The following is a 14,144-nucleotide window of genomic DNA, read 5'->3' on the forward strand; positions in this document are numbered from 1 at the left end:
AGAATTGGATGGTCAATCAGACACCAAGCCTAGTAACATGCGTACGTACAAAAAGGGCGCCTGGACAAAAAGGGCGCGGGGTGTAAACTCTAAATAATAATTAATCATTAATAGGGTTTATAAATATAGTGTGCTATATTTCGTTTACAAATAATGTTTAACAAAATTATAAATCATTAAATAATGTTTATGAAATCGGAAATTGTGAAAACGTTAATCTTCCCTGTTTCAAAAGTTAAACTTATAATTACGTTTATAAAAAAACCAATAATATATGTTTAATTGTTATAATTGTATATTATTGTGAATAACAGTCATTTATGGTTTGTTCTTATAATAAAATCTGAAAATATTGTTTATAAAGATGATATAAATATAACTACGTTCGTAATAAGTGTTGTAATACATTAGTAATTATTACTAAAATTTTACTAAAACTATACCTAAGCCTACTCTTACACAGAACCCTACCTGTACCTATCCCTAACCCCTAGACTCCCCTGTTGGTGCCTAAACCTAAGACCCCCCTGTTGGTGCCTAAACCTAAGACCCCCCCTGTTGGTGCCTAAGTAACCCTCCCTGTACCTACCCCTAACCCCTAGACCCCCCTGTTGGTGCCTAAACCTAAGACCCCCCTGTTGGTGCCTAAACCTAAGACCCCCCTGTTGGTGCCTAAACCTAAGACCCCCCTGTTGGTGCCTAAACCTAAGACCCCCCTGTTGGTGCCTAAACCTAAGACCCCCCTGTTGGTGCCTAAACCTAAGACCCCCCTGTTGGTGCCTAAACCTAAGACCCCCCTGTTGGTGCCTAAGTAACCCTCCCTGTACCTACCCCTAACCCCTAGACCCCCCTCTTGGTGCCTAAACCTAAGACCCCCCTGTTAATGCCTAAACCTAAGACCCCCCTGTTAATGCCTAAACCTAAGACCCCCCTGTTGGTGCCTAAACCTAAGACCCCCCTGTTGGTGCCTAAACCTAAGACCCCCCTGTTGGTGCCTAAGTAACCCTCCCTGTACCTACCCCTAACCCCTAGACCCCCCTCTTGGTGCCTAAACCTAAGACCCCCCTGTTAATGCCTAAACCTAAGACCCCCCTGTTAATGCCTAAACCTAAGACCCCCCTGTTGGTGCCTAAACCTAAGACCCCCCTGTTGGTGCCTAAACCTAAGACCCCCCTTTATTATGTGGATAATTATGTTTTACTAATTGTGGATTAAAAAAATATTTTGCAATTTACGTTACGTACTGATCGCTTTATTTTGTGAATAATAATGTTTTACAAACAGTAAGGGATAAAACTTTAAATAATGTTTTAATTATTTAAATAAGATAAATATGTTTAGTATTTTCATAAACGTTATTCGGCACGGGTGCATTTTATAAACGTAAATCACCACAAGTTCAGTTATAAATCATTAAACAGCTCCGGGCGCCGTTTGTAAACTTTATTTAGCTCCTGGCGCCGTTTATAAACTTTATTTAGCTCCGGCGCCCTTTTTTCCTACCCGGCGCCCATTAAACGCTATTTATTATGGGAGTGAATGGCGGCGCCCTTTTTGTCCACTAGCGGCATGCGCCCTTTTTTCCCAGCCCCTAGTAACATATAGGAGGTAAATGTCATGTCTGTAGGTAATATAATGAGCATCTGCACCGATCCTATTATCTCTGCCTTGTATGGATTATCACCTCTAGATTGATTAAATATTTATTTCTCTGCACAGGAGATCATAGAGCAGAAAACACCAGTGGAGAGGAAGAATATAAAGAGAAACCCGTGCTCACGGGACGCAATGTTGGCAGATGATGAGGAAGATGAAGGTAAGCAACGGGAGAACCACCAAGAGCTAGTGTGGATCGTAGTAGTAGTAATAGTAGCAGCAGCAGCAGCAGCAGTAGCAGTAGTAGTAAGTAGTAGTAGTACTAGCAGCAGCAGCAGCAGCAGCAGCAGTAGCAGTAGTAGTAAGTAGTAGTAGTAGTAATAGCAGCAGCAGCAGCAGTAGCAGTAGCAGTAGTAGTAAGTAGTAGTAGTACTAGCAGCAGCAGCAGCAGCAGTAAGAAGTAGTAGTAAATAGTAGTAGTAGTAGTAATAGTAGCAGCAGCAGCAGTAGCAGTAGTAGTAAGTAGTAGTAGTACTAGCAGCAGCAGCAGCAGCAGTAAGTAGTAGTAGTAGTAGTAATAGCAGCAGCAGCAGCAGCAGCAGCAGCAGCAGTAGCAGTAGCAGTAGTAGTAAGTAGTAGTAGTAGTACTAGCAGCAGCAGCAGTAAGTAGTAGTAGTAAATAGTAGTAGTAGTAGATTACATTGCAATAGTATTGGGACCCACTTCTCCAAATCATTGAATTCAGGTGCGCCAATTACTTCCATGGTCACAAGTGCACCAAATCAAGCCCCTAGGCATGCAGACTACTACAAATATTTGGAAAAGAATGAATTGCTTAAAGGACCACTATCGCAAAAATCTTAACATTTTAAACACATTCAAATAAGAAGTACATTTCTCCCAGAGTAAAATGAGCCATAAATTACTTTTTCCTATGTCGCTGTCACTTACAGTAAGTAGTAGAAATCTGACAGAACCAACAGGTTTTGGAGTAGCCCATCTCCTCACAGGGGGTTCTCAGGGTTTTCTATATTTTCAAAAGCACTTAGTGAATGGCAGTTGCTCCGTCCAACTGTCAAAAAAGTGTGAATTGAGCATGGCGGCTGGCCAGCATCAGCAGGGAGTGGCTTTATGAAGAATAAAAGCCTTGCTAAGAATCCCCAAGAGAAGATGGGCTACTCCAAAACCTGTTGATTCTGTCAGATTTCTACTACCTACTATAAGTGACAGCAACATTAGAGAAAAATTGATATGATCATGTCTGCAGCGTTTACTGCTGGCTGCAGTGGTATTGTAACCCAAGCAGTTCTGGTGTCATTACATGCATTTTCTTGCATAGTTTGGTTTGCACTTAAACTAGTTGCTGATTCCATCTGCAGTCGCTCTGAAGTTAATGACAGTTTAATATGCTTTTGTGTAAACAAACATTGTCTGCTGCAATGGAGGGGCAATCCCTTTCCTGCAGGCTGCATATCATTGTCTGCCTTTTCCTGCTGTCAGCCTGTGATTAATTACCATTCACTTGTGTGGGAATCTGCAGGTCTGCTCCCATTGGATGACCTCAGTATAAAGAACTGCTTCCTGCAATGCTTGATGGGCTACCATAGTCTCAGATTCTGTCTGTTACTCTGCCCGTGCCCCACCTCGTTCCTAGTCCGTGTGGACTGCGCTGACTCCTGCGAAGGGGTCAGCGAGTCCTCCTAGTTCTGCTCTTGTTCTAGAAGTTGTTACTCTGCTTGTCTTGTGTCATATATTGGTTCATCGCCAATATATACGCATACTTGCGCATTTTGTTATTTTCTTTGTATTCGTGTTACGTTGATACATCAGTGTCGCTGATATATACGTACACGAACTGTTTATTTCCTGTGTTCAGTCAGTCAGCCTTCCAGCACGCTTTGGTAGTTTGCGCGTATCGTGAGCACCCGTGCTGAGGTAGTATCCTGTTCCTGGTCCTGTTTGTGGATTGCGTTCATCTCTGCGAAGAGATAGCGAATCCTTCTGAGTCCTGTTCCCTGTATTACTCCAGTCTTAGTCAGAGTTCCTGCTTATGTCATATATCGGTTCATTGCCGATATATACATATGTTAGTCAGACGTTACAAATAGTTTCATTGATAGCTGTAATTGTAATACGCTAGGAAATCATACTTATTGTATATTTATCTGTGTTACGTTCATCTATCTTGATCCTGCTATTTCCTGACTATCTTGTCCTGTCTTTGTGAGGCACGCCATCGGTGCAACGCATTGGCTACCTCATTCCAGTCTGTTTTATTGTGGACGCTTGCTGTCACTAAGTAGTGGCTAGTTAAGCAAGCGTTCATTCTGTCTACCTGTCCTGATCTCCTCAGTCCTGGTTTATGCGCTCAGCGCTACTTTGCGCTGAGACGTTATTACGAAAGTGTTGTTTGTGGCTGTTCGGATCTGCACCGGCTCTGTGCACCACAATCTCCTATTGGAGTCAGTCCTCTCCTCCACTAAACTGGGGATATCCTGATTCCTTGTGCTGGTGTGTGTACCTCCTTCACGTCAGCTTATGTGTTGCATGCTGACTGTGGAGATTACACCTCCAAGCGTGACAAAAATAATCTATGGCTCATTTTAATCTGGAAGAAAAGTACTTCTTATTTGTATGTGTTGAATATAAAATTTTACATTTTTTTGCAGTAGTGGTCCTTTAATGAATTCCAGCACGACACTGTGATAGGATACCACTTGTGTAATAAGTCTATTTGTGGCATTTCCTTGCTACTAAATACACCTGTTAACTGTTAGTGGTATTATAAGGGATCCATCTGAAAATGGCGCCTGCGAATAATGGCGCACGTGTTGCCACTAATCCGTTTGTCGTTTATCGCTATTTAATGTTAAAGCCTTATCGTTATTTAGCATTAACACACAGAACCCTCTATGTACCTATCTCTAACCCCTAAACCTTCCCTGGTGGTGGCTAACCCTAACCACCCCCCTGGGGGTGCCTAACCCTAAGCACCCCCCTGGTGGTGCCTAACCCTAAGCACCCCCCCTGGTGGTGCCTAACCCTAACACCCCCCTGGTGGTGCCTAACCCTAACAACCTCCCTGGTGGTGCCTAACCCTAACCACCCTCCTGGTGGTGCCTAACCCTAACAACCCCCCTGGTGGTGCCTAACCCTAACCACCCCCTGGTGGTGCCTAACCCTAACCACCCCCCTGGAGGTGCCTAACCCTAAGCACCCCCCATGGTGGTGCCTAACCCTAACACCCCCCTGGTGGTGCCTAACCCTAACAACCCCCCTGGTGGTGCCTAACCCTAACACCCCCCTGGTGGTGCCTAACCCTAACAACCTCCCTGGTGGTGCCTAACCCTAACCACCCTCCTGGTGGTGCCTAACCCTAACAACCCCCCTGGTGGTGCCTAACCCTAACCACCCCCTGGTGGTGCCTAACCCTAAGCAGCGCCCTGGTGGTGCCTAACCCTAACACCCCCCTGGTGGTGCCTAACCCTAACCACCCCCCTGGAGGTGCCTAACCCTAAGCACCCCCCATGGTGGTGCCTAACCCTAACACCCCCCTGGTGGTGCCTAACCCTAACAACCCCCTTGGTGGTGCCTAACCCTAACCACCCCCCTGATGGTGCCTAACCCTAACCACCCCCCTGGTGGTGCCTAACCCTAACCACCCCCTGGTGGTGCCTAACCCTAACCACCCCCTGGTGGTGCCTAACCCTAACCACCCCCTGGTGGTGCCTAACCCTAACCACCCCCCTGGTGGTGCCTAATCCTAACAACCCCCCTGGTGGTGCCTAACCCTAACCACCCCCCTGGAGGTGCCTAACCCTAAGCACCCCCCTGGTGGTGCCTAACCCTAACACCCCCCTGGTGGTGCCTAACCCTAACACCCCCCCTGGAGGTGCCTAACCCTAAGCACCCCCTGGTGGTGCCTAACCCTAAATCTCCCCTGGTAGTGCCTAACCCTAACCACCCCCCTGGTGGTGCCTTACCCTAACCACCCCCCTGGAGGTGCCTAACCCTAAGCACCCCCTGGTGGTGCCTAACCCTAAATCTCCCCTGGTGGTGCCTAACCTTTACAGTGATACATTAAATCCATTCACCATTTTGCAGTTAAATAGCTTCTGTAGTTTGGCTTATGTAGGTTAGCTATTGATAAATAACGTTACTGTGCGCAATAACGTCTGCTAAAAGAAGAAAAACGGCACACACTATTTATTGATAAATAATGTTAGTGTGTGCCGTTTTTCTTCTTTTTTCCCTGTGCGCCATTATTATGCAGTACTAACTATAAATAGAGATAAGCGCATCTTTTTAATGCGGCGCCATTTTTATGCATAGGCGCTGTGCGTCATTATTCACTGATCCGATTATAAGCTGCTGCTTGCTTTTTTGGCAGTTGGAAACAGCTGTAAACAGCTATTTCCCACAATCCAACAATGTTCACAGACAAGAAACTGCCAGGACCATGGTCCTCAGAGTTTCTTGTGGGAGGGGTTTCACCACAATATCAGCCACACAGCGCCCTCTGATGGTCTGTTTGTGAAAAGTGACTGACTGCATTGTACTAAGTGTAAAGTTTGGTGGAGGGGAGTTATCGTGTGGGATTGTTTTTCAGGGGCTGGGCTTGGTCCCCCAAGCTGCCACCCCCCCCCCCCCCCACCCCCCTCCAGCTATGGTGACCCATGACAGTGAGGATGCTGTGTGTACATTCCACATATGTAGGAAAAGGAGGAGGTGAATAATGGGAACCCCAAAAATGCTTTTTAGGGGACATATGATGGACAGCGAGGAGAGGGCCAGCGCATACCACAAAGGCTGCTTCTGAAATGACCAACAGCTCACATTTGCAGCACCTCTAACAAGCCATATGATAGACACCTAATGATATTGTGTGCCTCGGGGGGGGGGGGGGGGGTGTGACTTGATTGCATCAGGCCAGTCATATGGCTCAGGGGCCCTGGGGGTGATTTGGTTGCAAGGGGGCATTGGGGGTGGGGGATCCCAAAGTTACTTTTGCCCCAAGGCCCTCTTGTAGCTAGTACTGGCCCTGAGTGAAAGTAACTCTGAAAGCTTCAGAGTATCAAGACTTTTTGGACAATTTCATGATCCCAACTTTGTGGAAACAGTTTGGGAATAGCCCCTTCCTGTTCCAACATGACTGTGTGCCAATGGGCAAAGCAGGGGACATAAAGGCATAGATGAGGCAGTTTGGTGTGGAGGAACTTGACTGGCACAGTGAGAGCCCAGACCTCAACCCAACTGAACACCTTTGGGATGTAATAAAATTGAGACTGCAAGCCAGGCCATCTTGTCCATCATCAGTGCCTAACCTGACAAATGCTCTTATGGAAGAATTGTCAAATATTCCCATAAACACACCCATAGCCTTCCCAAAAGAGCTATAGCTGGGAAGGCTGAGCCAACTGCATATTAAAAGCCTATAGATTTCATATGAGGTGTCATTAAAGTCCATGTGTGTGCACTGAGAATTGACATGTAATATCATGCAGGTATGTGATCTCACGTCTGACACTGTGATCCCACTCCTGACAATAAGACCTTACTTCTGGCAATGTGACCCTACTCCCAACAGTGTGTCCCCTTCCTTGACATTGTGCCCTTAATTAATCTTGTGCTCCCACCCTGCAAACACCACACACACACACACACACACACACACTCACACATTTTCTGACAAGAGTTGTTCTGTTTTCAGTTTTTTGCACATGAGCAACCGTAGTCCTCAAAGCAAGGGGAGGTGGCAGCACTTCACAAGGGAGGCTGCATCTGAATGACCAACTGCATGGATATGCAGAGCCTAAATATAGGCAGGTTAAACAACTTGCATTCAAAACAGATGCAACAAAATGGAAGATGTTGGCTTCCAAAACAGTTTGCGCGCAGAATGTTTTGTACTAGACTCTTCCTCCGCTGTGAGGGATCCTCATGGAAGAGAACCCAACCACTAATTATCAGAAAGCATAGTGTGAACCTGGGGGCAGCTGGCTATAAAATGGTTTACACATTTTTTTGAAAACAGAGAAATCTCCTGGCCCGCGGTTCGTTAGCCAGGCAATCAGTGAATCGGGCTATGGTGCCCGATCACTGATTCGTCTCCTCCGCAGAAAAAGCAACAGCTTTTCTCGGAAGCTTCGCTTTTTCTGGCTCTAGCGTCCCTCTAAGCATACATGTGATGCTTAGAGTGACGTCACTAAACAAACCCATGGCTGCCATCTTGTGGCCAAAAAGTAAAACTACACCTAAATGTAAAAAAATATAAAAATAATCATATATTTACATTTAAAAATGACAATTTACATCCCACCCTCCAAAAAATACCCACATAAAATGTTTAATACAAAAAAAAAATGACAATAAAAAAAAAAACGTTAATATTTACCTAAGGGTCTAAACTTTTTAAATATCAAAGTAAAGATGAAATATTTCTATTTTTTGTTTTAAATTATAAGCTTGTAAATAGTGATGGATGCAAAACGGAAAAAATGCACTTTTATTTCCAAATAAAACATTGTTGCCATACATTGTGATAGGGACATAATTTAAATTGTGTAATAACCGAGACAAATAGGCAAATACAATATGTGGGTTTTAATTATGGAGGCATGTATTATTTTAAAACTATAATGGCCGAAAACTGAGAAATAATGAATTTTTTCGTTTTTTTTTCTTATTCTTCCTGTTAAAATGCATTTACAGTAAAGTGGCTCTTAGCAAAATGTACCCCCCAAAGAAAGCTAGTTGGTGGCGGAAAAAACAAGATATAGATCAGTTCATTGTGATAAGTAGTGATTAAGTTATAGGCTTATGAATGGTAGGTGAACATTGCTCGGATGCATAAAGTGAAAACGACTGAATGCGAAGTGGCTAATCAATCCTAGTCCTTAGCCTGTGATCACGCTGTTCACACTGTGACACTCATCATTACATTTTATTCATCATTAGTGACCTAATTTTCAGCCTGTTAGTGACGTTGCTGTTTGTTGTACAGAGGAGATAACGGACAGTGAGGATGATGATGACAACCTCTCCTCCGTTCTGCATCAGAGGGCGAAGATGCCATGGAGGGCGTGTGGGAAATATCTGAGCTCTGCCGGGATTCTGCTACTTCCAGTCCTCGTCCTATCTCAGCTCGTCAAGCACTCTCTGATGGTGGCTATTGATTTCTGGCTGGCCAAGTGGACATGGGACGCCATCTACAACGTATCCTCATCCAGCTATGCGGTGCAGGTAATGCTCACTGGCCTTGTGGCCACTTTCCTCACTTGGCTTAGGCCCCTTTCACATGTGGTACGTTGCATCATATGTATGTTGTTTACTGTGTGTGTACATGTGGTGTGATGTTATAGCCATATATGTGCTGGGAGATGTGTACATGTATGGTGTTTCTCTTGAACAGGGCTGTGTAGTGTATATGTACACATAATAGGCTTGACTTACTAAACCAAGATAACTCACAGCACGGCCACGCTAGCATTTTCGCACCTCTGTGTGCAATCTTGAATTTTTGCGATTGCTCACAGAAATTCCGATTGCGCATTAAAATGCACCCAAAAACGCTAGTGCGGCCGTGCTGTGAGTTATCACGGTTAAGTGAATCAAGCCCATTGTGTGATTTTATAAGCAGGGCTGTGCTGGACATGTGTACATGTATGGTGTTTCTCATGTACAGGACTGTGTGGTGTATATGTACACATGTGGTGTGATATCATATGCAGGGCTGTGCTGGACATGTGTACATGTATGGTGTTTCTCATGTACAGGACTGTGCGGTGTATATGTACACATGTGGTGTGATATCAAAAGCAGGGCTGTGCTGGACATGTGTACATGTATGGTGTTTATCATGTACGGGACTGTGCAGTGTATATGTACACATGTGGTGTGATATCATAAGCAGGGCTGTGCTGGACATGTGTACATGTATGGTGTTTCTCATGTACAGGACTGTGCAGTGTATATGTACACATGTGGTGTGATATCATATGCAGCAAACACAAGGAATCCAGCGCAGGAGATTTGGGCACAGGCGGCGCCACCATAGGCCGTAATAGGAATTACAGCTATAGCGGCGCACAGAGTGTAACTTCGGCGCCGTCGGAAGAAGTTACATTTAAAACACTGTAATTACATCATTTCCCACTATCCACGCGGACCTAGAGGGGGAATAGTATTTAATGCGGCCGGGACCTTGTGCAGCAGCAGGATCAGCCATATACCGGCTGTATTCTGCACCCAAGTCTCCCGGCAGCCATTTATCTCGTACGCCATATGCAGGGCTGTGCTGGATAGCATATATATACACATATGAGGCTTGATTCACTAAACCATAATAACTCATAGCACTGGTGCGCTAGCGTTTTCACGAGCGTTATTGGGCACAATCGAGGGTGAAAATTCACGATTGCGTGTAAAGTTTCGGGATTGCACGCGAAAGCGCTAGCGTGCCCATGCTATGAGTTATCACAGTTTAGTGAATCAAGCCCATTGAGCGATATCATATGCAGGGCTGTGCTGGACATGTGTACATGTATGGTATTTATCATGTACAGGACTGTGCAGTGCATATGTACACATGTGGTGTGATATCATAAGCAGGGCTGTGCTGGACATGTGTACATGTATGGTGTTTCTCATGTACAGGACTGTGTGGTGTATATGAACACATGTGGTGTGATATCATATGCAGGGCTGTGCTGGGATATGTGTACATGTATGGTGTTTGTTATTTACAGATATTTGTAGTGTATATGTACAGATGTGGTGTAAACAGAAGAGCTGACAGTCTATCTAGTTTCTCCTCAGACAGGTATCTGCGCCGTGTCATGTGATCTCTCTCCCCTGTGCTTCCTCTGCAGAGCTGTGACTTTGACCACTCACCGTACTCCATGGTGTTCAGTATCCTCTCCTGTCTGGGCATCATCATGTGTCTCTCCACCTCCGTGGCTGTGGAATGGACAGGACTGCGAGTGGCCAGGAAGCTGCACAACAGTCTGCTGAACGCCATCATCCTGGCACCGATGAGGTAGCCTCCAATTCCTGACAACATTCTGGGTGATGGGTGGGGGATCCGTATCATAACTTTGTATTTAAAGTGGGCCTCCACTGTAAATTCCAAATTGGAAAAGAACCAGAATGACACGTACTATGATTGTTCCCCCTCTCTTTTCTACACAATGCAGCAACCGCTGACTAATAGGGAAGCATTGTGGAAGCTTTGGAATGTAACATAACGTGGCTGACAGACACTTGTCTCCAGAGCCGGGACAAGGTCCTCCAGCACCCAAGGCTGAGACACCAAAGTGCGCCCCTCCATCCCTCCCACCCCAGCCGTCACACACTGATTGCTACTAGACTAAGAGGTGCCCAGGGCCCCCAACACCTTAATCTCTAGTTATCTGGCTTGTAGTCACTGCCATGTATCTCCTTTTCTTATTTCTTTCTGCTTCAAACACAATTAGGAATGACAGCTGAATGAATTGTGCGCCCCCTCCTACACTGCGCCCTGAGGCTGGAGCCTCTCCAGCCTATGCCTCAGCCCGGCCCTGCTTGTCTCTTCACCTCCCCTTTATGAGATAGGCTGGCTCAGTGGCACATGTAGAAGCAGAGTGCCCCTCTGGCCGCACTATGAGGCTCTTCTCACCCACCAATGACACAAACTTATTTATTGCAAAGGCAGAGGACTGCCAGGGCAGTTTTTTAGAAAGGGGGCGTGGTTGACTAATAAAACCTGGATTTTATTCCGTTTTTAGACAATTTTTTCTACCACTCTGTTATAACTTCTGCTGTCTGTGCTGATAGTGTGAGTTTTATTTTTACCCTGGAGGTCTGCTTTAATAGCACTTAGTGAGGATTCAGGCTGGGTGGTTGTTTTCTATTCCCTTTGGTTTCAAACATCCAAAATGTGACACTGGACACCGGGAGCTTGACAGCTGTTCATTACAGACAGTCTGGTTATTGAGATTATTTATAAAGGAATTAAGCTACATATACACTTTTGATAAATAATGTCTAAAACAAGCTTTCCTGATTGCCTTGGTTGACAGTTTACCTCAAATCATCATACAAAACGCATTGCTTGGCCTTTAGCTTCACATTCACTTCTATGGAGAGGGCAAAACAAACATGGCTAATTCTAAAACATAAATATAAACAGACTGACAGTGACACCCAGGTCGCCCAATACCCCCCCCCCCCCCCCCCCCCCCCCCGGCTGGCAAGAGAAATCCTTACTTCTAATTGTCAGTAAGAATCACAGTTATTACATCATGTAAAACTTCTGCGTAACAAATAAACAGCAGGTTTCTGCCTCTATGTGAGCGATTTGTCCTTTAGGACCTGATTTGCTGAGGTTATCCACATCCAGAGATCATTGGGGAGTATGAGTAATCCAGCCAACATTTTGCGCAATTAGTCTTACAGAAAGGTCAAAGAACAACCTTGCACATAAGCTATGTACACACATCTGATAATTGTTGGCCGATAACGACTCAACTGTTTTGAGTTTGTGTACAGAGGCCACCCAATCGATCTCACTCTGGTGTCGTTAAGGATCCTTAAAAAACCCTGACGCCCAAGCAGGACGGATGGCAGTGTTATTTCCACTCCACCCACCAGCAGGAATCTGCTTTGTCATGCGCCGATCTTTGTCTCTCTACCTCCCCCCCCCCCCTCCATAGCAACAGAAGGCATCGCTAGCCTAAATGCTAGCGATGTGTCTGTAGAGCATCAGTCCCTGAATTGTCACCCAAGGGATCGTTTGCTGATCCCCAACGGGCAACAATTATTGCATGTGTGTACTTAGCTTTAGAACCATTTGTGAATTAATTCAAGCGCTTAGCTTGATTGGCTGAGCCTGCATTCATTTGTAGCAGGGACTGCTGGGTGAATGCATGTCCTCCCCTTTCCCCTCAACAAACACTGCAAGTCACGCCCAACTGGCCACAACAGTCTCTCTAATCATCATTCAAATCACAGCTGATTGGTGTTATGACTATCATCCTCCTTTGTGTGACATAGAGATGATCAGTGAGATGCTTATTTTTGGACTCAATCCAAATTTTGCTGTAGATTGAATGCAGTGGGGAATCAGTCCAATCAGATGCAGTTGTCACAGCTGCATGCAATTTGCAATAAAATGTGCATCAACTTAAAACGTTAGCATCTCTTTGATTATATCTAGGGAGACATTCTTATGTTTCTTTTTCAGGTTCTTTGAAACAACGCCATTGGGAAGTATTCTGAATCGGTTCTCTGCTGACTTCAACACCATTGACCAGGTGGGCCAATATTCTGAGTAATTGTAGAAGGCAGGGGCGTAGCAATAGGGGGTGCAGAGGTAGCGACCGCATCGGGGCCCTTGGGCCAGAGGGGCCCCGAAGGGCCCTCCCTCAACTGCGGTATTAGCTTTCTATTGGTCCTGTGCTTATAATAATCACTTCTATAGATGCTTTGAATAGTGGTAATCATTAACAAACTGGTCCCCATCCCCTTCTTGCACCTCTGACACTGTAGTTACCATTGTCAGGTTTTGGTGCGCTGTATCAATTGTTATGTATAGAGTGCTTAGGGGGCCCCATTGTAAAGCTTGCATCGGGGCCCACAGCTCCTTAGCTACGCCACTGGTAGAAGGGTTTTCAATGGACAGTCCAGGTGTACTAATATTCTTACCAATTACAGAAGGGTTTACTATGGACCAACCAGACGGGCCAATATTCTGACCAATTATTGAAGGTTTTACTAAAGACAACTCAGGAGAGACAAGATTCTGACCAATTATGGAAGGTTTTACTATAGACAACTCAGGAGAGACAATATTCTGATCAATTATGGAAGGTTTTACTATAGACAACTCAGGAGATACAATATTCTGACCAATTATGGAAGGTATTACTATAGACAACTCAGGAGAGACAATATTCTGACCAATTGTGGAAGGTTTTACTAAAGACAACTCAGGAGAGACAATATACTGACCAATTATGGAAGGTTTTACTATAGACAACTCAGGGGAGACAATATTCTGAGTAATTATGGAAGGTTTTTAGTATGGACAGACTTGGCGTGAAAATATTCTGAGGAATTAGGGAAGGGTTTACTATAGATAACCCAGGTGCGCCAATAATCTGAGCAATTATAGAAAGGATTACTAGGAATAGCTCAGGTGGGTCACTATTCTGAGCAATTATGGAAGGGATTACTATGGACACCCCAGGTAGGCCAATATTTTGACAAATTATAGAAAGGTTTACAATAGATAGCCCAGGAAAGCCAATATTCTGAGCAATCATGGAAGGATTTACAAGGGTCAGTCCAGGTGGGACAATTTTCTGAGCAATTATGGAAAGGTCTAATAGGGACAACCCAAGTGGGCCAACATTCTAATTAATTATGGAAGGGTTTACTAGGGACAGCCCAGGTAGGTCAATATTCTGAGCCATTATGGAAGGGTTTACTATGGACAACCCAGGCAGGGCAATATTCTGAGTAATTATTGAAGGGTTTACTATGTAAGGCCCAGGTGGGACAATATGTTG

The 14,144-nt window shown here is 45.0% G+C and overlaps 1 protein-coding gene across 5 annotated transcripts in view; it reads left to right on the forward strand.

Moving 5' to 3' along the window:
- Positions 1-14,144, forward strand: part of ABCC8 (ATP binding cassette subfamily C member 8) — a 241,379-nt gene that overhangs the window by 190,258 nt on the left and 36,977 nt on the right. For all 5 annotated transcript variants that reach the window (XM_068260341.1, XM_068260342.1, XM_068260344.1 and 2 more), the window contains 4 exons: positions 1,720-1,816; positions 8,600-8,838; positions 10,467-10,633; positions 12,818-12,887. In XM_068260341.1, coding sequence (XP_068116442.1) covers positions 1,720-1,816; positions 8,600-8,838; positions 10,467-10,633; positions 12,818-12,887 — 573 coding nt within the window. The remainder of the gene's footprint in view (positions 1-1,719; positions 1,817-8,599; positions 8,839-10,466; positions 10,634-12,817; positions 12,888-14,144) is intronic.

Source organism: Hyperolius riggenbachi, chromosome 11, assembly GCF_040937935.1.
Source record: "Hyperolius riggenbachi isolate aHypRig1 chromosome 11, aHypRig1.pri, whole genome shotgun sequence".
NCBI classification, from domain to species: domain Eukaryota; kingdom Metazoa; phylum Chordata; class Amphibia; order Anura; family Hyperoliidae; genus Hyperolius; species Hyperolius riggenbachi.